Source organism: Copadichromis virginalis, linkage group LG7 (assembly GCF_057382275.1).
Source record: "Copadichromis virginalis isolate Kocher_CV1m ecotype Utaka linkage group LG7, C_Virginalis_male_GT1.1, whole genome shotgun sequence".
Classification (NCBI taxonomy): domain Eukaryota; kingdom Metazoa; phylum Chordata; class Actinopteri; order Cichliformes; family Cichlidae; genus Copadichromis; species Copadichromis virginalis.
Genome location: NC_140624.1, coordinates 27233681 through 27257768, shown reverse-complemented (window position 1 = coordinate 27257768; position 24088 = coordinate 27233681). Strand labels below are relative to the sequence as shown.

Sequence of the window (24088 nt, the reverse complement as noted above, 5' to 3'; positions counted from 1 at the left end):
AATGAGCCGTCGCAGCAAAGTGGCCACAAATGGCCAGTATAGAGCCACAATCAAGTGGGCGGTGGGCCGTTGGGGTAATGCAACATGGGGTAGAAGGACCGGGCGAAGTTATTGGTAAGGGTGCAGCTGGAGTCACTTTCCGACATTGGAATCAGGCAGGGCAGGAGCAGGAGCAGGAGGAGCAGCAGCAGGAGCTGAAGAGGGAAGGCGGCACGCAGGGCCCGGTAGAAGAAGGATCGAGGGGGAGACGATTCCCGCTTCTCTCTTTGAGTGGAGGAGCCTTTCTTTGAATTTGCAGCCTCCTGAGAAACACTTTGACACTGGGCGGCTGTAGCAGATTCACAGTCCAGACGTTGCCGCAGGTTGCTGAGGTCGCCGTCCACCTGCTTCAGGAGCAGCTTCAGCTTGCTCCCCGTCACGTGGAGTTTCTCCCGGGCCTCGTTGCTCTCCTCTGTGCCGTCTTCAGGCTGGAGCTGAGACCACAGAGTCTGAAGGGAGGCCTGATGAGCCTGCCTGTCCTGCAGCTCCTTTTGCAGAGCAGTGAGGGTGTTGCTGTGCTGTTGCAGCGCTGTGAGAGTCGTGTCTGGGTGGCCGATGTCCACTGCGTAGCGTCTGCTCTCTGCGTGAGCGAGCCACAGCAGCAAAGAGGTGGAGGCTTTCATGAAAGTCCTGCTGCATCTTGTAGCTGTGTCGTCTTAAATTGGTCATGACGTTTCGGCTGTATTGTGCCTTCTTCAGACTGGCTCAGGTAAGTATGTTCTCTCCTTTTATTTAGGTTTTTCACAGGTAAGTATTTTCCTTTTAACTTTTTTTCCTTTTTTAGGTTTCACGGTAAGTATTATTTACTTTTTTTCTTTTTTTTAGGTTTTTCTTAAGTTGAATTAAATCCCCCCTGGTTAGGGTTAGGGTTTGTGACAGGCAGGGGCATCTCCCACCCCCATGAGGCACGGGCTGAGTTAGGGATTGGGTTGAAACAGGCCAACAATGGACCTGACGGGCACTGTCCATCAATGGGGGCCGAGGGTTCTTGCCGGGAGGTGGAGACCCTGCCCGGCGTTTCCAAAAATTACCCATGTCTTGGGTTGAGTTTTCAATGAGCCGTCGCAGCAAAGTGGCCACAAATGGCCAGTATAGAGCCACAATCAAGTGGGCGGTGGGCCGTTGGGGTAATGCAACATGGGGTAGAAGGACCGGGCGAAGTTATTGGTAAGGGTGCAGCTGGAGTCACTTTCCGACATTGGAATCAGGCAGGGCAGGAGCAGGAGCAGGAGGAGCAGCAGCAGGAGCTGAAGAGGGAAGGCGGCACGCAGGGCCCGGTAGAAGAAGGATCGAGGGGGAGACGATTCCCGCTTCTCTCTTTGAGTGGAGGAGCCTTTCTTTGAATTTGCAGCCTCCTGAGAAACACTTTGACACTGGGCGGCTGTAGCAGATTCACAGTCCAGACGTTGCCGCAGGTTGCTGAGGTCGCCGTCCACCTGCTTCAGGAGCAGCTTCAGCTTGCTCCCCGTCACGTGGAGTTTCTCCCGGGCCTCGTTGCTCTCCTCTGTGCCGTCTTCAGGCTGGAGCTGAGACCACAGAGTCTGAAGGGAGGCCTGATGAGCCTGCCTGTCCTGCAGCTCCTTTTGCAGAGCAGTGAGGGTGTTGCTGTGCTGTTGCAGCGCTGTGAGAGTCGTGTCTGGGTGGCCGATGTCCACTGCGTAGCGTCTGCTCTCTGCGTGAGCGAGCCACAGCAGCAAAGAGTGGAGGCTTTCATGAAAGTCCTGCTGCATCTTGTAGCTGTGTCGTCTTAAATTGGTCATGACGTTTCGGCTGTATTGTGCCTTCTTCAGACTGGCTCAGGTAAGTATGTTCTCTCCTTTTATTTAGGTTTTTCACAGGTAAGTATTTTCCTTTTAACTTTTTTTCCTTTTTTAGGTTTCACGGTAAGTATTATTTACTTTTTTTCTTTTTTTAGGTTTTTCTTAAGTTGAATTAAATCCCCCCTGGTTAGGGTTAGGGTTTGTGACAGGCAGGGGCATCTCCCACCCCCATGAGGCACGGGCTGAGTTAGGGATTGGGTTGAAACAGGCCAACAATGGACCTGACGGGCACTGTCCATCAATGGGGGCCGAGGGTTCTTGCCGGGAGGTGGAGACCCTGCCCGGCGTTTCCAAAAATTACCCATGTCTTGGGTTGAGTTTTCAATGAGCCGTCGCAGCAAAGTGGCCACAAATGGCCAGTATAGAGCCACAATCAAGTGGGCGGTGGGCCGTTGGGGTAATGCAACATGGGGTAGAAGGACCGGGCGAAGTTATTGGTAAGGGTGCAGCTGGAGTCACTTTCCGACATTGGAATCAGGCAGGGCAGGAGCAGGAGCAGGAGGAGCAGCAGCAGGAGCTGAAGAGGGAAGGCGGCACGCAGGGCCCGGTAGAAGAAGGATCGAGGGGGAGACGATTCCCGCTTCTCTCTTTGAGTGGAGGAGCCTTTCTTTGAATTTGCAGCCTCCTGAGAAACACTTTGACACTGGGCGGCTGTAGCAGATTCACAGTCCAGACGTTGCCGCAGGTTGCTGAGGTCGCCGTCCACCTGCTTCAGGAGCAGCTTCAGCTTGCTCCCCGTCACGTGGAGTTTCTCCCGGGCCTCGTTGCTCTCCTCTGTGCCGTCTTCAGGCTGGAGCTGAGACCACAGAGTCTGAAGGGAGGCCTGATGAGCCTGCCTGTCCTGCAGCTCCTTTTGCAGAGCAGTGAGGGTGTTGCTGTGCTGTTGCAGCGCTGTGAGAGTCGTGTCTGGGTGGCCGATGTCCACTGCGTAGCGTCTGCTCTCTGCGTGAGCGAGCCACAGCAGCAAAGAGGTGGAGGCTTTCATGAAAGTCCTGCTGCATCTTGTAGCTGTGTCGTCTTAAATTGGTCATGACGTTTCGGCTGTATTGTGCCTTCTTCAGACTGGCTCAGGTAAGTATGTTCTCTCCTTTTATTTAGGTTTTTCACAGGTAAGTATTTTCCTTTTAACTTTTTTTCCTTTTTTAGGTTTCACGGTAAGTATTATTTACTTTTTTTCTTTTTTTAGGTTTTTCTTAAGTTGAATTAAATCCCCCCTGGTTAGGGTTAGGGTTTGTGACAGGCAGGGGCATCTCCCACCCCCATGAGGCACGGGCTGAGTTAGGGATTGGGTTGAAACAGGCCAACAATGGACCTGACGGGCACTGTCCATCAATGGGGGCCGAGGGTTCTTGCCGGGAGGTGGAGACCCTGCCCGGCGTTTCCAAAAATTACCCATGTCTTGGGTTGAGTTTTCAATGAGCCGTCGCAGCAAAGTGGCCACAAATGGCCAGTATAGAGCCACAATCAAGTGGGCGGTGGGCCGTTGGGGTAATGCAACATGGGGTAGAAGGACCGGGCGAAGTTATTGGTAAGGGTGCAGCTGGAGTCACTTTCCGACATTGGAATCAGGCAGGGCAGGAGCAGGAGCAGGAGGAGCAGCAGCAGGAGCTGAAGAGGGAAGGCGGCACGCAGGGCCCGGTAGAAGAAGGATCGAGGGGGAGACGATTCCCGCTTCTCTCTTTGAGTGGAGGAGCCTTTCTTTGAATTTGCAGCCTCCTGAGAAACACTTTGACACTGGGCGGCTGTAGCAGATTCACAGTCCAGACGTTGCCGCAGGTTGCTGAGGTCGCCGTCCACCTGCTTCAGGAGCAGCTTCAGCTTGCTCCCCGTCACGTGGAGTTTCTCCCGGGCCTCGTTGCTCTCCTCTGTGCCGTCTTCAGGCTGGAGCTGAGACCACAGAGTCTGAAGGGAGGCCTGATGAGCCTGCCTGTCCTGCAGCTCCTTTTGCAGAGCAGTGAGGGTGTTGCTGTGCTGTTGCAGCGCTGTGAGAGTCGTGTCTGGGTGGCCGATGTCCACTGCGTAGCGTCTGCTCTCTGCGTGAGCGAGCCACAGCAGCAAAGAGGTGGAGGCTTTCATGAAAGTCCTGCTGCATCTTGTAGCTGTGTCGTCTTAAATTGGTCATGACGTTTCGGCTGTATTGTGCCTTCTTCAGACTGGCTCAGGTAAGTATGTTCTCTCCTTTTATTTAGGTTTTTCACAGGTAAGTATTTTCCTTTTAACTTTTTTTCCTTTTTTAGGTTTCACGGTAAGTATTATTTACTTTTTTTCTTTTTTTAGGTTTTTCTTAAGTTGAATTAAATCCCCCCTGGTTAGGGTTAGGGTTTGTGACAGGCAGGGGCATCTCCCACCCCCATGAGGCACGGGCTGAGTTAGGGATTGGGTTGAAACAGGCCAACAATGGACCTGACGGGCACTGTCCATCAATGGGGGCCGAGGGTTCTTGCCGGGAGGTGGAGACCCTGCCCGGCGTTTCCAAAAATTACCCATGTCTTGGGTTGAGTTTTCAATGAGCCGTCGCAGCAAAGTGGCCACAAATGGCCAGTATAGAGCCACAATCAAGTGGGCGGTGGGCCGTTGGGGTAATGCAACATGGGGTAGAAGGACCGGGCGAAGTTATTGGTAAGGGTGCAGCTGGAGTCACTTTCCGACATTGGAATCAGGCAGGGCAGGAGCAGGAGCAGGAGGAGCAGCAGCAGGAGCTGAAGAGGGAAGGCGGCACGCAGGGCCCGGTAGAAGAAGGATCGAGGGGGAGACGATTCCCGCTTCTCTCTTTGAGTGGAGGAGCCTTTCTTTGAATTTGCAGCCTCCTGAGAAACACTTTGACACTGGGCGGCTGTAGCAGATTCACAGTCCAGACGTTGCCGCAGGTTGCTGAGGTCGCCGTCCACCTGCTTCAGGAGCAGCTTCAGCTTGCTCCCCGTCACGTGGAGTTTCTCCCGGGCCTCGTTGCTCTCCTCTGTGCCGTCTTCAGGCTGGAGCTGAGACCACAGAGTCTGAAGGGAGGCCTGATGAGCCTGCCTGTCCTGCAGCTCCTTTTGCAGAGCAGTGAGGGTGTTGCTGTGCTGTTGCAGCGCTGTGAGAGTCGTGTCTGGGTGGCCGATGTCCACTGCGTAGCGTCTGCTCTCTGCGTGAGCGAGCCACAGCAGCAAAGAGGTGGAGGCTTTCATGAAAGTCCTGCTGCATCTTGTAGCTGTGTCGTCTTAAATTGGTCATGACGTTTCGGCTGTATTGTGCCTTCTTCAGACTGGCTCAGGTAAGTATGTTCTCTCCTTTTATTTAGGTTTTTCACAGGTAAGTATTTTCCTTTTAACTTTTTTTCCTTTTTTAGGTTTCACGGTAAGTATTATTTACTTTTTTTCTTTTTTTAGGTTTTTCTTAAGTTGAATTAAATCCCCCCTGGTTAGGGTTAGGGTTTGTGACAGGCAGGGGCATCTCCCACCCCCATGAGGCACGGGCTGAGTTAGGGATTGGGTTGAAACAGGCCAACAATGGACCTGACGGGCACTGTCCATCAATGGGGGCCGAGGGTTCTTGCCGGGAGGTGGAGACCCTGCCCGGCGTTTCCAAAAATTACCCATGTCTTGGGTTGAGTTTTCAATGAGCCGTCGCAGCAAAGTGGCCACAAATGGCCAGTATAGAGCCACAATCAAGTGGGCGGTGGGCCGTTGGGGTAATGCAACATGGGGTAGAAGGACCGGGCGAAGTTATTGGTAAGGGTGCAGCTGGAGTCACTTTCCGACATTGGAATCAGGCAGGGCAGGAGCAGGAGCAGGAGGAGCAGCAGCAGGAGCTGAAGAGGGAAGGCGGCACGCAGGGCCCGGTAGAAGAAGGATCGAGGGGGAGACGATTCCCGCTTCTCTCTTTGAGTGGAGGAGCCTTTCTTTGAATTTGCAGCCTCCTGAGAAACACTTTGACACTGGGCGGCTGTAGCAGATTCACAGTCCAGACGTTGCCGCAGGTTGCTGAGGTCGCCGTCCACCTGCTTCAGGAGCAGCTTCAGCTTGCTCCCCGTCACGTGGAGTTTCTCCCGGGCCTCGTTGCTCTCCTCTGTGCCGTCTTCAGGCTGGAGCTGAGACCACAGAGTCTGAAGGGAGGCCTGATGAGCCTGCCTGTCCTGCAGCTCCTTTTGCAGAGCAGTGAGGGTGTTGCTGTGCTGTTGCAGCGCTGTGAGAGTCGTGTCTGGGTGGCCGATGTCCACTGCGTAGCGTCTGCTCTCTGCGTGAGCGAGCCACAGCAGCAAAGAGGTGGAGGCTTTCATGAAAGTCCTGCTGCATCTTGTAGCTGTGTCGTCTTAAATTGGTCATGACGTTTCGGCTGTATTGTGCCTTCTTCAGACTGGCTCAGGTAAGTATGTTCTCTCCTTTTATTTAGGTTTTTCACAGGTAAGTATTTTCCTTTTAACTTTTTTTCCTTTTTTAGGTTTCACGGTAAGTATTATTTACTTTTTTTCTTTTTTTAGGTTTTTCTTAAGTTGAATTAAATCCCCCCTGGTTAGGGTTAGGGTTTGTGACAGGCAGGGGCATCTCCCACCCCCATGAGGCACGGGCTGAGTTAGGGATTGGGTTGAAACAGGCCAACAATGGACCTGACGGGCACTGTCCATCAATGGGGGCCGAGGGTTCTTGCCGGGAGGTGGAGACCCTGCCCGGCGTTTCCAAAAATTACCCATGTCTTGGGTTGAGTTTTCAATGAGCCGTCGCAGCAAAGTGGCCACAAATGGCCAGTATAGAGCCACAATCAAGTGGGCGGTGGGCCGTTGGGGTAATGCAACATGGGGTAGAAGGACCGGGCGAAGTTATTGGTAAGGGTGCAGCTGGAGTCACTTTCCGACATTGGAATCAGGCAGGGCAGGAGCAGGAGCAGGAGGAGCAGCAGCAGGAGCTGAAGAGGGAAGGCGGCACGCAGGGCCCGGTAGAAGAAGGATCGAGGGGGAGACGATTCCCGCTTCTCTCTTTGAGTGGAGGAGCCTTTCTTTGAATTTGCAGCCTCCTGAGAAACACTTTGACACTGGGCGGCTGTAGCAGATTCACAGTCCAGACGTTGCCGCAGGTTGCTGAGGTCGCCGTCCACCTGCTTCAGGAGCAGCTTCAGCTTGCTCCCCGTCACGTGGAGTTTCTCCCGGGCCTCGTTGCTCTCCTCTGTGCCGTCTTCAGGCTGGAGCTGAGACCACAGAGTCTGAAGGGAGGCCTGATGAGCCTGCCTGTCCTGCAGCTCCTTTTGCAGAGCAGTGAGGGTGTTGCTGTGCTGTTGCAGCGCTGTGAGAGTCGTGTCTGGGTGGCCGATGTCCACTGCGTAGCGTCTGCTCTCTGCGTGAGCGAGCCACAGCAGCAAAGAGTGGAGGCTTTCATGAAAGTCCTGCTGCATCTTGTAGCTGTGTCGTCTTAAATTGGTCATGACGTTTCGGCTGTATTGTGCCTTCTTCAGACTGGCTCAGGTAAGTATGTTCTCTCCTTTTATTTAGGTTTTTCACAGGTAAGTATTTTCCTTTTAACTTTTTTTCCTTTTTTAGGTTTCACGGTAAGTATTATTTACTTTTTTTCTTTTTTTAGGTTTTTCTTAAGTTGAATTAAATCCCCCCTGGTTAGGGTTAGGGTTTGTGACAGGCAGGGGCATCTCCCACCCCCATGAGGCACGGGCTGAGTTAGGGATTGGGTTGAAACAGGCCAACAATGGACCTGACGGGCACTGTCCATCAATGGGGGCCGAGGGTTCTTGCCGGGAGGTGGAGACCCTGCCCGGCGTTTCCAAAAATTACCCATGTCTTGGGTTGAGTTTTCAATGAGCCGTCGCAGCAAAGTGGCCACAAATGGCCAGTATAGAGCCACAATCAAGTGGGCGGTGGGCCGTTGGGGTAATGCAACATGGGGTAGAAGGACCGGGCGAAGTTATTGGTAAGGGTGCAGCTGGAGTCACTTTCCGACATTGGAATCAGGCAGGGCAGGAGCAGGAGCAGGAGGAGCAGCAGCAGGAGCTGAAGAGGGAAGGCGGCACGCAGGGCCCGGTAGAAGAAGGATCGAGGGGGAGACGATTCCCGCTTCTCTCTTTGAGTGGAGGAGCCTTTCTTTGAATTTGCAGCCTCCTGAGAAACACTTTGACACTGGGCGGCTGTAGCAGATTCACAGTCCAGACGTTGCCGCAGGTTGCTGAGGTCGCCGTCCACCTGCTTCAGGAGCAGCTTCAGCTTGCTCCCCGTCACGTGGAGTTTCTCCCGGGCCTCGTTGCTCTCCTCTGTGCCGTCTTCAGGCTGGAGCTGAGACCACAGAGTCTGAAGGGAGGCCTGATGAGCCTGCCTGTCCTGCAGCTCCTTTTGCAGAGCAGTGAGGGTGTTGCTGTGCTGTTGCAGCGCTGTGAGAGTCGTGTCTGGGTGGCCGATGTCCACTGCGTAGCGTCTGCTCTCTGCGTGAGCGAGCCACAGCAGCAAAGAGTGGAGGCTTTCATGAAAGTCCTGCTGCATCTTGTAGCTGTGTCGTCTTAAATTGGTCATGACGTTTCGGCTGTATTGTGCCTTCTTCAGACTGGCTCAGGTAAGTATGTTCTCTCCTTTTATTTAGGTTTTTCACAGGTAAGTATTTTCCTTTTAACTTTTTTTCCTTTTTTAGGTTTCACGGTAAGTATTATTTACTTTTTTTCTTTTTTTAGGTTTTTCTTAAGTTGAATTAAATCCCCCCTGGTTAGGGTTAGGGTTTGTGACAGGCAGGGGCATCTCCCACCCCCATGAGGCACGGGCTGAGTTAGGGATTGGGTTGAAACAGGCCAACAATGGACCTGACGGGCACTGTCCATCAATGGGGGCCGAGGGTTCTTGCCGGGAGGTGGAGACCCTGCCCGGCGTTTCCAAAAATTACCCATGTCTTGGGTTGAGTTTTCAATGAGCCGTCGCAGCAAAGTGGCCACAAATGGCCAGTATAGAGCCACAATCAAGTGGGCGGTGGGCCGTTGGGGTAATGCAACATGGGGTAGAAGGACCGGGCGAAGTTATTGGTAAGGGTGCAGCTGGAGTCACTTTCCGACATTGGAATCAGGCAGGGCAGGAGCAGGAGCAGGAGGAGCAGCAGCAGGAGCTGAAGAGGGAAGGCGGCACGCAGGGCCCGGTAGAAGAAGGATCGAGGGGGAGACGATTCCCGCTTCTCTCTTTGAGTGGAGGAGCCTTTCTTTGAATTTGCAGCCTCCTGAGAAACACTTTGACACTGGGCGGCTGTAGCAGATTCACAGTCCAGACGTTGCCGCAGGTTGCTGAGGTCGCCGTCCACCTGCTTCAGGAGCAGCTTCAGCTTGCTCCCCGTCACGTGGAGTTTCTCCCGGGCCTCGTTGCTCTCCTCTGTGCCGTCTTCAGGCTGGAGCTGAGACCACAGAGTCTGAAGGGAGGCCTGATGAGCCTGCCTGTCCTGCAGCTCCTTTTGCAGAGCAGTGAGGGTGTTGCTGTGCTGTTGCAGCGCTGTGAGAGTCGTGTCTGGGTGGCCGATGTCCACTGCGTAGCGTCTGCTCTCTGCGTGAGCGAGCCACAGCAGCAAAGAGTGGAGGCTTTCATGAAAGTCCTGCTGCATCTTGTAGCTGTGTCGTCTTAAATTGGTCATGACGTTTCGGCTGTATTGTGCCTTCTTCAGACTGGCTCAGGTAAGTATGTTCTCTCCTTTTATTTAGGTTTTTCACAGGTAAGTATTTTCCTTTTAACTTTTTTTCCTTTTTTAGGTTTCACGGTAAGTATTATTTACTTTTTTTCTTTTTTTTAGGTTTTTCTTAAGTTGAATTAAATCCCCCCTGGTTAGGGTTAGGGTTTGTGACAGGCAGGGGCATCTCCCACCCCCATGAGGCACGGGCTGAGTTAGGGATTGGGTTGAAACAGGCCAACAATGGACCTGACGGGCACTGTCCATCAATGGGGGCCGAGGGTTCTTGCCGGGAGGTGGAGACCCTGCCCGGCGTTTCCAAAAATTACCCATGTCTTGGGTTGAGTTTTCAATGAGCCGTCGCAGCAAAGTGGCCACAAATGGCCAGTATAGAGCCACAATCAAGTGGGCGGTGGGCCGTTGGGGTAATGCAACATGGGGTAGAAGGACCGGGCGAAGTTATTGGTAAGGGTGCAGCTGGAGTCACTTTCCGACATTGGAATCAGGCAGGGCAGGAGCAGGAGCAGGAGGAGCAGCAGCAGGAGCTGAAGAGGGAAGGCGGCACGCAGGGCCCGGTAGAAGAAGGATCGAGGGGGAGACGATTCCCGCTTCTCTCTTTGAGTGGAGGAGCCTTTCTTTGAATTTGCAGCCTCCTGAGAAACACTTTGACACTGGGCGGCTGTAGCAGATTCACAGTCCAGACGTTGCCGCAGGTTGCTGAGGTCGCCGTCCACCTGCTTCAGGAGCAGCTTCAGCTTGCTCCCCGTCACGTGGAGTTTCTCCCGGGCCTCGTTGCTCTCCTCTGTGCCGTCTTCAGGCTGGAGCTGAGACCACAGAGTCTGAAGGGAGGCCTGATGAGCCTGCCTGTCCTGCAGCTCCTTTTGCAGAGCAGTGAGGGTGTTGCTGTGCTGTTGCAGCGCTGTGAGAGTCGTGTCTGGGTGGCCGATGTCCACTGCGTAGCGTCTGCTCTCTGCGTGAGCGAGCCACAGCAGCAAAGAGTGGAGGCTTTCATGAAAGTCCTGCTGCATCTTGTAGCTGTGTCGTCTTAAATTGGTCATGACGTTTCGGCTGTATTGTGCCTTAGGGGGTTAGGGTTAGGTGTTGAGGTAAGACCAGGCCCGGCTATTGCCGGAGCCTGAGGTGCACGGTCCATCAATGGGATTGGGAACGGTGCCCCCTATTCAAAAAATTACCCTTAGCGGGTGTAGTGCACTGCCGTTGGGCCATCGCGACGTTTCGGCTGGGTATAGCCTTCCTCAGGCTGGCCCAACGTCTCTCTGTGTTCTTTTCTGTTTCTGTCTTTCTGTTGCCACTCAGGGCCTTTTATACTGGGCTGTCTCCGCCCCTTTTTTTTCAGACATTTCTTTTTTCTAATTCTTTTCTTTGTCTTTTCTGTTTCTCAGTTTTTACGTGACTCTCCCTTTTTCTATCTTTCTCTGTGTTTCGTCTTTCAACTTTACCCCTTGTTCATTTGTTTTTTTCTCTATGTTTTTTTCTTTCTTTTACATGGCACCCCCTGCATTTTAGACATCCCGTCCTGTGTTCTTATGTTCTCTTTAATGGCACCCCCTTCCTTTATATCCTTTCCAGTTTTTCTTGTTTGTGTCACTTGTTCCTTCTTGTCTTTTACGTGACTTTCTTATTCATTATCTTGTGTCTTTTACGTGACTTCCTTATTCTCTTTAAGTGTTCTTATCTTTCTTTGTGTTCTTTACGTGACTTTCTTTTTCTTTGTTTGTGTCACTTGTTCCCTCTTTGTTTGTCTTAACTTTCTTTATGTCTTTAATGTGACTTTCTTCTCCATCTTTTTAATTTTTTTTTAATTTTTTTCTAAGTTTTATAGGGTTCCCTTAGGTGAGGGTTAGGAGGGGGGAGGAGGGGAGGGGGGTCAAAGGGGTTAGGGTTAGGAAAAGTTGGTGGGTGGGGGGATTCCCATTGTTAGGGAGAGAGTTATTTGGGCAGGGGCACCACCAATCCCATGAGGCACAGGCTGGTTAGGTGTTGAGGTAAGACCAGGCCCGGCTATTGCCGGAGCCTGAGGTGCACGGTCCATCAATGGGATTGGGAACGGTGCCCCCTATTCAAAAAATTACCCTTAGCGGGTGTAGTGCACTGCCGTTGGGCCATCGCGACGTTTCGGCTGGGTATAGCCTTCCTCAGGCTGGCCCAACGTCTCTCTGTGTTCTTTTCTGTTTCTGTCTTTCTGTTGCCACTCAGGGCCTTTTATACTGGGCTGTCTCCGCCCCTTTTTTTTCAGACATTTCTTTTTTCTAATTCTTTTCTTTGTCTTTTCTGTTTCTCAGTTTTTACGTGACTCTCCCTTTTTCTATCTTTCTCTGTGTTTCGTCTTTCAACTTTACCCCTTGTTCATTTGTTTTTTTCTCTATGTTTTTTTCTTTCTTTTACATGGCACCCCCTGCATTTTAGACATCCCGTCCTGTGTTCTTATGTTCTCTTTAATGGCACCCCCTTCCTTTATATCCTTTCCAGTTTTTCTTGTTTGTGTCACTTGTTCCTTCTTGTCTTTTACGTGACTTTCTTATTCATTATCTTGTGTCTTTTACGTGACTTCCTTATTCTCTTTAAGTGTTCTTATCTTTCTTTGTGTTCTTTACGTGACTTTCTTTTTCTTTGTTTGTGTCACTTGTTCCCTCTTTGTTTGTCTTAACTTTCTTTATGTCTTTAATGTGACTTTCTTCTCCATCTTTTTAATTTTTTTTTAATGTTTTTCTAAGTTTTATAGGGTTCCCTTAGGTGAGGGTTAGGAGGGGGGAGGAGGGGAGGGGGGTCAAAGGGGTTAGGGTTAGGAAAAGTTGGTGGGTGGGGGGATTCCCATTGTTAGGGAGAGAGTTATTTGGGCAGGGGCACCACCAATCCCATGAGGCACAGGCTGGTTAGGTGTTGAGGTAAGACCAGGCCCGGCTATTGCCGGAGCCTGAGGTGCACGGTCCATCAATGGGATTGGGAACGGTGCCCCCTATTCAAAAAATTACCCTTAGCGGGTGTAGTGCACTGCCGTTGGGCCATCGCGACGTTTCGGCTGGGTATAGCCTTCCTCAGGCTGGCCCAACGTCTCTCTGTGTTCTTTTCTGTTTCTGTCTTTCTGTTGCCACTCAGGGCCTTTTATACTGGGCTGTCTCCGCCCCTTTTTTTTCAGACATTTCTTTTTTCTAATTCTTTTCTTTGTCTTTTCTGTTTCTCAGTTTTTACGTGACTCTCCCTTTTTCTATCTTTCTCTGTGTTTCGTCTTTCAACTTTACCCCTTGTTCATTTGTTTTTTTCTCTATGTTTTTTTCTTTCTTTTACATGGCACCCCCTGCATTTTAGACATCCCGTCCTGTGTTCTTATGTTCTCTTTAATGGCACCCCCTTCCTTTATATCCTTTCCAGTTTTTCTTGTTTGTGTCACTTGTTCCTTCTTGTCTTTTACGTGACTTTCTTATTCATTATCTTGTGTCTTTTACGTGACTTCCTTATTCTCTTTAAGTGTTCTTATCTTTCTTTGTGTTCTTTACGTGACTTTCTTTTTCTTTGTTTGTGTCACTTGTTCCCTCTTTGTTTGTCTTAACTTTCTTTATGTCTTTAATGTGACTTTCTTCTCCATCTTTTTAATTTTTTTTTAATGTTTTTCTAAGTTTTATAGGGTTCCCTTAGGTGAGGGTTAGGAGGGGGGAGGAGGGGAGGGGGGTCAAAGGGGTTAGGGTTAGGAAAAGTTGGTGGGTGGGGGGATTCCCATTGTTAGGGAGAGAGTTATTTGGGCAGGGGCACCACCAATCCCATGAGGCACAGGCTGGTTAGGTGTTGAGGTAAGACCAGGCCCGGCTATTGCCGGAGCCTGAGGTGCACGGTCCATCAATGGGATTGGGAACGGTGCCCCCTATTCAAAAAATTACCCTTAGCGGGTGTAGTGCACTGCCGTTGGGCCATCGCGACGTTTCGGCTGGGTATAGCCTTCCTCAGGCTGGCCCAACGTCTCTCTGTGTTCTTTTCTGTTTCTGTCTTTCTGTTGCCACTCAGGGCCTTTTATACTGGGCTGTCTCCGCCCCTTTTTTTTCAGACATTTCTTTTTTCTAATTCTTTTCTTTGTCTTTTCTGTTTCTCAGTTTTTACGTGACTCTCCCTTTTTCTATCTTTCTCTGTGTTTCGTCTTTCAACTTTACCCCTTGTTCATTTGTTTTTTTCTCTATGTTTTTTTCTTTCTTTTACATGGCACCCCCTGCATTTTAGACATCCCGTCCTGTGTTCTTATGTTCTCTTTAATGGCACCCCCTTCCTTTATATCCTTTCCAGTTTTTCTTGTTTGTGTCACTTGTTCCTTCTTGTCTTTTACGTGACTTTCTTATTCATTATCTTGTGTCTTTTACGTGACTTCCTTATTCTCTTTAATCAGTTCACAGGAAGGAAATGTACGCAGGTAAGTGAGCCTTCTAGGTGATCAAGCAGCAAGTCAGATCAGCATCTCTCTTCATCCAGGCCAAATACGTTTCTTTGGAAACAGAAACACAGATTCTCCTATCTTTTTTTAGGGCTGAGCTCCAGTGCTCAGAGCAGGGAAGTAGCTACAGCAGACAGGGTGAGAGAGCAGGTCATGCAGGTAACTCATTTTTACAGGTTTTCCAACAGGTTTTGTAAGAGAAATGAGGTACAGAATTAGAGTAACAAACAGCTTCAGCCGGAGATGACAACCTGGCAACAAGTGGTGGAGAACAGGTTTAAATACGGCCTTGATTGAAGATGAACGACAGGCGTGCCTCCCTGGGGTTTTCCTGAGACCACGCCCACAGCTGACAGACTAACAGACTGGTTAGTTTCCATTCATGCCAACATTCACACAGACAATGGAGAGAGGAGCTGGAGGAAAGAGAAACACAGGTACCCCACCTGGAGGACAAGGTGGGCCATGACACCATACACTCCCTCTCCAGTTGTATGCCTTCCTGCCCTACATGGCTGGTAGTTCTTGATATCAGGGTTATTGTGTTACATATCTAACATTTAAAAAAAGGAGTAAATAGACTGGTTTGTTTCAACTCTGCTTGAGCACTTAAAAGCACTTTATACAGCATGCCTCATTCACCCATTCATACAAGCACTTTTCTCTATGTGGTTAAATTAGGGTGACCATATTTTGACTCCCAAAAAAGAGGACACTTGACCCAGTCATAAAGAACTTTAATAACACTGTTTGTTTAAAGAAAACGTTAACATATTTAAACAATGACTTCTGTGTGCAGTTAACGAATGGTGAAATAAAAAAGGTCTTATAGGCTTTTACAAGTCAAGAAGTGCAAAAAAAGAGGACGGTTGGTCACCCTAGTTAAATAGCTTTTAAAAAACAAACAAACAAACAAACAAAAAAACCCTTTGGGCATGAAAAAGTGAGGTCACTCAGAAAACTTTGTACATTAGAAACTTTGCTTCATTTATGGAGTAACTGTTGGGTTTCTCCAATGTAGAGATCTGCACTGTACAGCATAGCTTGTGTTTGGGAGTTTTGTCGTTGGGACGAATTCGTTTTTGTCTGATGGTGTGACTGGTTTGAAGTGAACTGGGATGTCATGCTTGGAGAAAATTCTCCCGAGTTTCGCTGATAAACCTGCTACATGTTTTTCCATTAGTCTCAGCTACTGTGGTGAGGTCTTTGATGATATTCCACTGGGCCTTCCCTCTGATGCCCAGATTTCCTTCAGAAGACTTGCAGTGAAATCGGTGATAAATCACCTGCATTTCACCTCCATTAAATGCACCATCACACTACAGCCTCTTTCCTCTGCTTCAGCCTCCAGATTGGCATAGCACAGCTGCTTCGTTTTATGTGCTTCATAAAGGCGTCTTACCAAGGACCTGTGGGCTCAACAGTGTAGACGCGACAACAAGAGTTGGACCACATTACCAGGTCTGGGCACAGGTTAGTCATGGCAATGTCTGGTGGGAAAGCAGGTCTCTGATCTGAGATTACATTTTCTAATGGACTCGAGTTGAGAAGCATCATACAGAAAGTTGGCGACCTCTGCTCACTATGTAACTCAGAGACCGCTGACCCCACTCTGTGATTTTACGTGGCCCACCACTTCATGGTTGTTATTCCCACTCACATTCACTTTGCTATATTACCAATATTTAGTTGCAAGGAAATTTCACGACTGGACTTGCTGCACGGTAGCACAGTACTCCATTTCAGTTGAGCAGTGGAGATATGTGGTGAGGTAGAGTCTGTGGCTCTGCTGCAGAGCAGGGATGGTGCAGTGGGGCCAAGGGCAGTGTTACTCTATTTAGATTAGAAAACAGCATGCAACCCCACCAGCACTTTATCAATGTGGGTTAGTATTAGATATGCTTGTTTGTCCCCATTATCTATCCTGTAATTGGCATAATTCAAACCAAACTGTTGCTGGTGTCAGATGGGCTAGTTTGGACCAGGAATTGATAAGAATTTAGTGATTCCAGTTCCCTTATATCTCTTATCGATTCTCATTGGGTTCTCATTCGCTCCGCTTTGAGAATCACCACTGCCGTTAAGCAGGTCAAATACATCAAATACATTACATTTGTGCATGCTGCATGGTCAAATGTTTGTGGGTATGGTATTTCCCCTCATTGTTGTGTTTAGTGATGGGGTCGTTACTCAAAAAAAAGTAATGTTTTACACAGAACACTTTTCTTAAGATTAATGCAGTACGCTAAGCAGAATTGATAGGAAAGCAGACTAACAATGCCAAGTATCTTGCCCAAGAATATTTTGGCATGCAGACTGGAGCAGCCAGGAATTGAACTGCAACCCTTTTCATTTTTAGATGACCCCCTCAACCAACCCAGATGGAAGGGAAATGTTTTTCCATATCCTTACAGGTACCTGAAATCACAATATGTCCAGCTGTATGTAGAACCGTTTAAATGGCAGATTCAGACTGCTGTTTCAACAATCTCCCAGACAGAATTTGATGGCATCTGTGAGTAATTATGTTGAGGCCATGACTGGGGATGGGAAAGGAGCGTGAGTATAGATTGTTATTGCACAAAAGGACCAGAGCGTGATTGCAAAGTGCAAAGTGCATCAAAGACAGAAATAGCGGCATTATGTGTGCATGTGTTAGTCCCCGTAGGGAAATTACTCCTCTGCATTTAACCTGTTCACCCAGTGAAGCAGTGGGCAGCCACCAGTGCAGCACTCAGTGAGCAGTGTGTAGGGACAGTACCTTGCTCAGGGGTACCTCAGGGTAGCCGTCCAGTGGATTCGAACCCCCGACCTTCCGAGCATAGGGCAACCACTTTACCTGCTATCCCTGCCCTGTCTTATTATGTTGTGTTAACAGCATTATTGTGTTGGTTTTCATTTTTGCTTGATGTTGTCGTGTAATGGCTCTGGGTAATTTTGACCAAGCATTTTGAGTTTCTGGTGTTTTGGTATTATTCTGTATGATGGGCGATCGTGGCTCAAGAGTTGGGAGTTCGCCTTGTAATCGGAAGGTTGCCGGTTCGAGCCCTGGCTTGGACAGTCTCGGTCGTTGTGTCCTTGGGCAAGACACTTCACCCGTTGCCTACTGGTGGTGGTCAGAGGGCCCGGTGGCGCCAGTGTCCGGCAGCCTCGCCTCTGTCAGTGTGCCCCAGGGTGGCTGTGGCTACAATGTAGCTTGCCATCACCAGTGTGTGAATGTGTGTGTGAATGGGTGGATGACTGGATATGTAAAGCGCTTTGGGGTCCTTAGGGACTAGTAAAGCGCTATATAAATACAGGCCATTTACCATTTATGTTGCTGTGCTGTTTTGATTAGCACTATCTAATGTTTTGGTTTAATTCGTGTTAAGAGTTTAGTCTTAGGTTTTTGTTCTCTCTCTCTGTTTAGTGTCTACTCTGCATCTCTGTGCCTGTTGTGTGCTTCCTGTTCCATTTTGATAGTCCTGCTCTGTGTTCAGCCTCTGTCCCCTGTCTCGTCTGTGTAATTAGCACCAGCTGTGTTTCCCAGGTGTTTCCTCTTTGCTCTGTTCCCCTCTTGTATTTTAGTCCATGGGCTGTGTCCCAATTCAGGGTCTGCACGCTTGAAGCACGCGCACTACGCATACTACGTACGGTGCGTACTATAAGTACGAGAAGTGCGGAAGTGAGAGGCTTGTGAAATGGGACGGTATACGCTTCATATATATATACATATATATATACACATATACATATATCACTGACTTTCAGCTTGTTGTGTTTGTGGATATATGACTGACTTTAATTATTAAACATTCGCACATAAATAAGTGACGTCATATTCAGTACTTTTGACAGTTCACTCTTCGGCCGCTCCATCTTATTAGGGAAATTCCACATACATAAATGTAAATTTCAAAACTCAACCCCATCATTTAATTTGGTTTTGATTGAAATTGAATATTACTTAAACTCTCTTAAATTAACTTCCAATAAAAAAGGTTTATCATTGATTGAAGTTCATTCAGAAATGTTTAACGAATGAGCTGTCATAACTTTCAAGTACAAAGTTGTTATGAAGTCTGTCACATCCCCCCCCCTTTTTTTTCCTTTTTTTATCCTTTATTTATTTATCCTTCTTATTTCATTGTACTGTATATTGTTACTCTTATTTGCCTTGTATGTCTACTGTACAAACTGGACTGGAATGACTGACTGTTTGCTTTATAAGTTCAATAAAGTTTGGAGAAAAAAAAACCCTCTTCAGCCGCTCCCTTCTGCCTTCTTGCGGCAAAATTATCCACACCCACCGCCGCGCTATGAATTGTGGGATATATGGGACCACGAAGTGTGCACCGGACCACGCTTGATATTTGGGGAAATCGACGGCGCATTTGGAGTATGCATTTGAAGTACACTTCGAATTGGGACAGCAGTCGTCGCGTGGCGGTGACGTAACCGCACTTGAAATGTGTACTTCAAGCGTGCAGACCCTGAATTGGGACACAGCCTCAGTCTTCCCCTGCTTGTTGTTGCGTATTTAACCTTCATTCACACCTTCTCCGTGCTGTATCTCCCTTTGTGTTCTGGTGAAATTCTATTCCTAGTTTCTGGTTTCATTCTTCTAGTTTATGCTGTCTAGTTTTAGTTTCTTGAGTCTAATTTAGTTGTTAGTTTGGGTTTGTGGTTCTTAGTTTGTGTTTGTAAAATTAACTTCTTAGCAAGAGTGTTCCAGCAAATAAAACTGCACTTTAAGTAGGGCTGCTCGATTATGGCAAAAATGATAATCACGATTATTTTCACTGAAATTGAGATCACGATTATTTGACGATATTTATTTAACCCTTTAAGACCTACCATAGAACCAAGTCCGCCAGAGCTTATATTATTTTTTTTGTACATGCTGTAGTGCCATTTGTGGGAGCATTTCAAGTTGCTATACATCAATACAACTGTTATAGCCCATATTTTAATAATATGTATGCATTAAGTCCATAGTAAGTACATTAATTGCAAACAAGTGCAATAAACTACAAAAAAATTGAAAATCGTTTTTGTTTTGTTTACATATATTTCTACTTGGAGAAATTTAAGAGGTTTATCCCTCAAAACTTTAAATACAAAAAAGTTGCAAAAAATAGTTTACAACAACAGGAAATTTATTTTGAGTGTCTTCATAGTTTTATTTTGGAGATACAGCAATTTTTATATACTGCAGGAAAAACAAAAAAAACAATCCTATGATGAAAATTTGCAAAGAAAACAGCACGTGCATCAAAATAAACTATTTCCAGCTGTGCAATTCGAGTTCTAAGCATCCCAGCAACTATTCAGAAAAGTATAGAGTCAAACATGACTTATAAAAACACTAGTATAAGTATAGTATAGTATAGTTTTTTACTTAAGGCCTACAAGTAAAAAACTACATTTTCCGCAAAAATGACATCACTTCCGGTTTCGGGCAGGAAATGCGATAGTTCGAGTTGTCTTTTTCAAAGTGGGAAGTGTTAGGAACAGCTGATGGATCGGCAAAGCGTGTTTCTGGAATATTATGTTTTTGTTCCTGCAAGCGCTTTTTATGCAATTTTTGCAAAGCTTTATGTGGAAGGAAACCGTGACCGAGGACAAGCTGATGGCATAAGATGTAAGTACAACTCCTCCGGTTTCATATGCAAAACAAATTATTGCGCTAGCTTAGCGGTTCAGGTTCTACAGGGATTTAAAAATAGTTACGCAAAACGGAGTGTGCTGCTCTGACCGGCTTTAAAGGGTTAACAATAACAATGTATTGAATAATGACTTTAAAAAATAATATAAAATAGTGTGCAAATACTGATAACAGTGCAAATGTTTGCAATATAAGAAATAAATGAAAAATGTAAACATCTATGTTTAGTCAACTTTGCAGTGTTGCTCTGTGGTGCAGCTACTACATCGTAGCAAAGTTTACACACTGTCTACTTGATCCACGTCTAACTCCGCCAACCCATAATGTTTCCACACCACTGAAGTTTTTTTTTTTAACCTCTTTTCAACCAACGGCAGTCACTCTCCTCTCCAAATAACTTCTGCTTAGCTTTCCGAGCTTCCCTCGGGTCCTCTTAATTGTTGTGACGCGTGTTCGAAATGGAGAGCGGTGCGCTTGACTTACCACACGGAGCAGCGCGAGAGTAAAGCATGAGGGAGGGGCTAATAATCGGCTCAGTCATTTTTAATGATCGTTGAAAGCCCAGATCGTAATCGTGATTAAAATTCGATTAATTGAGCAGCCCTAACTTTAAGTTAACTTCCTGTTTCTGAGTCCTGCGTTTTGGTCCACATCCTGCCTGCCACACAGCGCGATCTTTGACATGTCGGCTGTTTACTAAGATAACGATCAGATATGTGTCCTCACTACTCTATAGGTTTATATTATTAAATGGTAGTTATGAGACATTAAGTTTCAGGTCAATTTTTGAAGAAACAAAAAAATTTAACGAGTTGTGTAACAAATTACTTTATCCTGGGAGTAATCCGGTTGTTCAGTGATGACGTGACGAATCCTACTTCCGGGTCTAAAGTAGTCTGCGTTTAATATGTCTTTTGTATTGTTAACATGTTTAATGTTATGCATTTTCTTCTATTTGATCTCAAAAAGCTCCTAAAACAGTCAGTGATCACTGTTGACCTCCCTCGGCTTTTATTACCGCTAATCATTTATTTAAGCTCAGTTTTTAAAACCTTAGGATGTAGCTACAGCCCAGCCCATGCAGCAGTATATGAATGACTAACCTCGTATTGTGGATGGATTATCTCAGTTGTTCTCCTGGCTGAAGTTTGGTCCTTTTACAGCATCCTGCCATGCGATTACATTTGTTCCTGACCACCGAGAACACTCACGGTAACTTTTATCGAGTGGAAAAAAGGTTAGCTTGTTTATATTAAGCTAACATAGCTGTGTCGCTAGCGGTCACGTAGCACATCATTATATACCAGCTAGCCCAACTTCAGTAACCCTACAAACGTCACTGCTGTTTAGTTTTCTGTCTTCATTTATGCTGGAAGTGATAACAGAGCTGTACGTTTTAATTTGTTTCCAAAACCCCGCAGTCAGGACATGCTATATTGTATTTAAATAGAAGCTAGCGAGCTAACTCCCTGCTAACTTCTAACTCCGTTAAATGTCATAAATTCCGTTTTCATGGATGCCTGGATGTTAAACTCAATTGTTAGAATAGAATAGAATAGAATAGAATAGCCTTTATTGTCATTGTACAGAGTACAACGAAATTGGAGTGCCACTCCCTTGGTGCAAGTTTCAATAATAAATATAAATGTAAAATATAAAAAGTACAAAAAAAAACAATCGTAAGTACTCAAACAATAGTATGTACAATATATACAGGATAGCAGCATTAATATAATGACAGTATGAATAGCAGCATAATATAATGACAGTGACGGTATGGAATAGGTTCAATTGTTTTTGTGCTTATTTACTACGGTGATAGCTCTGGGAAAGAAGCTATCCCTGAATCTGTTTGTCCTGGTTTTATGTGACCTGTACACCTGGTAGAGCAGAACGCTGATCATTTTATTAAAGATGAAAGACTTTAGACAGTTTTTCAACTCTCAGTAATGCCATAGTGATCGTTTGATATATGGACCTGCAGCGGAGTTTAGACCCAGACACGGCTAGTGACGTCAGACTGAACAACCGGATTAAGTAACGCACTCCAATAATTTTAAGAAAAGTATTGTGTTTATCCATCCATCCATCCATCCATCTTCATCCGCTTTATCCGAGGCCGGGTCGCGGGGGCAGCAGCCTAAGCAAAGAGGCCCAGACCTCCCTCTCCCCAGCCACCTCCTCCAGCTTATCCGGGGGAATACCAAGGCGTTCCCAGGCCAGCCGAGAGATATAATCTCTCCAGCGTGTCCTGGGTCTGCCCCGGGGCCTCCTCCCGGTGGGACATGCCTGGAACACCTCACCCAGGAGGCGCCCAGGGGGCATCCTTGTCAGATGCCCGAACCACTTCAGCTGGCTCCTTTCGATGTGGAGCAGCAGCTGCTCTACTCTGAGCCCCTCCCGGATGGCCGAACTTCTCACCCTATCTCTAAGGGAGAGGCCAGCCACCCTTCGGAGGAAGCTCATTTCTGCCCCTTGTATCCGCGATCTCGTTCTTTCAGTCACTACCCACAGCTCGTGGCCATAGGTGAGGGTAGGGACATAGATCGACCGGTAAATTGAGAGCTTCGCTTTTACACTCAGCTCCCTCTTCACCACGACGGACCGGTGCAGCGTCCGCATTACTGCAGCTGCAGCCCCAATCCGTCTGTCGATCTCCGGCTCCCTTCTCCCATCACTCGCGAACAAGACCCCGAGATACTTGAACTCCTCCACTTGGGGCAGGAACTCATCCCCGACCCGGAGTGGGCACTCCACCCTTTTCCGGCTGAGAACCATGGCCTCAGATTTGGAGGTGCTGATCCTCATTCCCGCTGCTTCACACTCGGCTGCGAACCGTTCCAGTGCGAGCTGGAGGCCCTCACCCGATGAAGCCAACAGAACCACATCATCCGCAAAAATCAAAGATGAGATTCTGAGGCCACCAAAGCGAAAACCCTCCGCCACTTGGCTGCGCCTAGAAATCCTGTCCATAAAAATTATGAACAGAACCGGAGACAAAGGGCAGCCCTGGCGGAGCCCATCACCCACTGGGAACGAGTTCGACTTATTGCCGGCAATGCAAACCAAGCTCTTGCAACGGTTGTATAGGGATCGAATGGCCCGTAGCAATGGGCCAGACACCCCATACTCCCGCAACACCTCCCACAGGACACCCCGAGGGACACGGTCGAATGCCTTCTCCAAGTCCACAAAACACATGTAGACTGGTTGGGCAAACTCCCATGCACCCTCAAGTATCCTCGAGAGGATAAAGAGCTGGTCCAGTGTTCCACGACCAGGACGAAAACCGCATTGTTCCTCCTGTATCCGAGGTTCGACTAGCGGACGAACTCTCCTTTCCAGCACCCTGGCATAGACTTTCCCAGGGATGCTGAGGAGTGTGATCCCCCTGTAGTTGGAACACACCCTCCGGTCCCCCTTCTTAAAGATGGGGACCACCACCCCGGTCTGCCAGTCCACAGGTACTGCCCCTGATCTCCACGCAACATTGCAGAGGCGTGTCAACCAGGACAGCCCTACAACGTCCAGAGCCTTCAGGAACTCGGGGCGGACCTCATCAACACCAGGGGCTCTGCCACCAAGGAGTTGTTTAACTGCCGCGAGGTCACTGAGGCAGTTAAAGCCAGAAATTGGCGGTCATCCCCAGACTCTGCTTCCTCCTCGGAAGACGTGTCAGTGGGATTAAGGAGGTCCTCGAAGTATTCCTTCCACCGCCCGACAATTTGTATTGTGTTTAGTATATCTGATTACTTTATTGGTGTAATGACCCCAACACTCATCACAATAAAGAGGGGAAACACCTCCAGCATCCACAAACATTCTCCATAAAGCATGTAATTAATATGAATAATGTAAAGTATTTGATATACTGCTCAGTGATGGTGACTCTCAAAGAGGAACCAATGAGAACCCAATTAGAATCGATACTGGAATCGAAATCACAAAATTCTTATCAATTCCCTTCCTTATTTTAAAGCAGCATAAAAAAATTAAACTAAAATAAAATACTTAAACAAAACAAAAACTTTGATACTAACGAACCAGAAACAATTCCACTATGGCTGCCCACACTAATTCATAAAATATGTCAGCGAGCAGATCGAACTTACAATTACAAAAAACATAACTCATTCTGCTGACACCTTTGACACTCCTACTTCCTCCAGTTTTGACCTAAACTATGAAAAAACACAAAAATGAGCTACAGAGTAGTAATCGTGTCTGGCTTTACTTATTTGAAGAGAGATTTTTACAATTAAAAGTTGAGAGGGGGTTCAACCTGGCACCTGTTGAGGTGCCAGAATTACTGATTGCACAGACACACCAGCTGTGCCAAAACCGCTGAAAACAAATAAAATGCCCTCTGCTGCTTTGGAAAGGCAGCAACCTCACACTTTAGTATGAAATGCCAATACTGAATGTCATCGCTTTCACAAGCTAGGCAACCGAAAAAGGCCTTTGAAGCCAGAAAGCTGTGTTCTCACATTTTTTACACCTTAATGGCTCCCATGTTTGCCTCTTAAAACAACCTTGTGTT

General features: G+C 47.6%; 5 protein-coding genes and 5 pseudogenes across 5 annotated transcripts; all 10 read right to left on the bottom strand.

The window, feature by feature from the left end:
* Position 1: 1 nt before the first annotated feature.
* LOC146705177 (nesprin-2-like) lies at positions 2-708 on the bottom strand (annotated as a pseudogene).
* A 385-nt stretch (positions 709-1093) lies between these two features.
* On the bottom strand, positions 1094-1799 carry LOC146705176 (nesprin-2-like). The gene has a single exon (XM_085462769.1). The coding sequence runs from the start codon at positions 1797-1799 to the stop codon at positions 1143-1145; it is 657 nt and encodes a 218-aa protein (XP_085318895.1). The 3' UTR covers positions 1094-1142.
* A 384-nt stretch (positions 1800-2183) lies between these two features.
* Positions 2184-2890, bottom strand: LOC146705175 (nesprin-2-like; annotated as a pseudogene).
* Positions 2891-3274: 384 nt separating this feature from the next.
* LOC146705174 (nesprin-2-like) lies at positions 3275-3981 on the bottom strand (annotated as a pseudogene).
* Positions 3982-4365: 384 nt separating this feature from the next.
* On the bottom strand, positions 4366-5072 carry LOC146705173 (nesprin-2-like; annotated as a pseudogene).
* A 384-nt stretch (positions 5073-5456) lies between these two features.
* Positions 5457-6163, bottom strand: LOC146705172 (nesprin-2-like; annotated as a pseudogene).
* A 384-nt stretch (positions 6164-6547) lies between these two features.
* LOC146705171 (nesprin-2-like) lies at positions 6548-7253 on the bottom strand. The gene has a single exon (XM_085462768.1). It carries the CDS (start codon positions 7251-7253, stop codon positions 6597-6599), a length of 657 nt encoding a protein of 218 aa, XP_085318894.1. The 3' UTR covers positions 6548-6596.
* A 384-nt stretch (positions 7254-7637) lies between these two features.
* On the bottom strand, positions 7638-8343 carry LOC146705170 (nesprin-2-like). The gene has a single exon (XM_085462770.1). It carries the CDS (start codon positions 8341-8343, stop codon positions 7687-7689), a length of 657 nt encoding a protein of 218 aa, XP_085318896.1. The 3' UTR covers positions 7638-7686.
* A 384-nt stretch (positions 8344-8727) lies between these two features.
* LOC146705169 (nesprin-2-like) lies at positions 8728-9435 on the bottom strand. Its single transcript, XM_085462771.1, has one exon. It carries the CDS (start codon positions 9431-9433, stop codon positions 8777-8779), a length of 657 nt encoding a protein of 218 aa, XP_085318897.1. The 5' UTR covers positions 9434-9435; the 3' UTR covers positions 8728-8776.
* Positions 9436-9818: 383 nt separating this feature from the next.
* LOC146705168 (nesprin-2-like) lies at positions 9819-12201 on the bottom strand. Its single transcript, XM_085462767.1, has one exon. The coding sequence runs from the start codon at positions 10522-10524 to the stop codon at positions 9868-9870; it is 657 nt and encodes a 218-aa protein (XP_085318893.1). The 5' UTR covers positions 10525-12201; the 3' UTR covers positions 9819-9867.
* Positions 12202-24088: the final 11887 nt, after the last annotated feature.

What these genes read in the sequence shown, in the direction of transcription:
- LOC146705168 (XM_085462767.1), bottom strand. Translation starts at nt 10,524, where the DNA reads ATGACCAATTTAAGACGACACAGCTACAAGATGCAGCAGGACTTTCAT.
- LOC146705176 (XM_085462769.1), bottom strand. Translation starts at nt 1,799, where the DNA reads ATGACCAATTTAAGACGACACAGCTACAAGATGCAGCAGGACTTTCAT.
- LOC146705169 (XM_085462771.1), bottom strand. Translation starts at nt 9,433, where the DNA reads ATGACCAATTTAAGACGACACAGCTACAAGATGCAGCAGGACTTTCAT.
- LOC146705171 (XM_085462768.1), bottom strand. Translation starts at nt 7,253, where the DNA reads ATGACCAATTTAAGACGACACAGCTACAAGATGCAGCAGGACTTTCAT.
- LOC146705170 (XM_085462770.1), bottom strand. Translation starts at nt 8,343, where the DNA reads ATGACCAATTTAAGACGACACAGCTACAAGATGCAGCAGGACTTTCAT.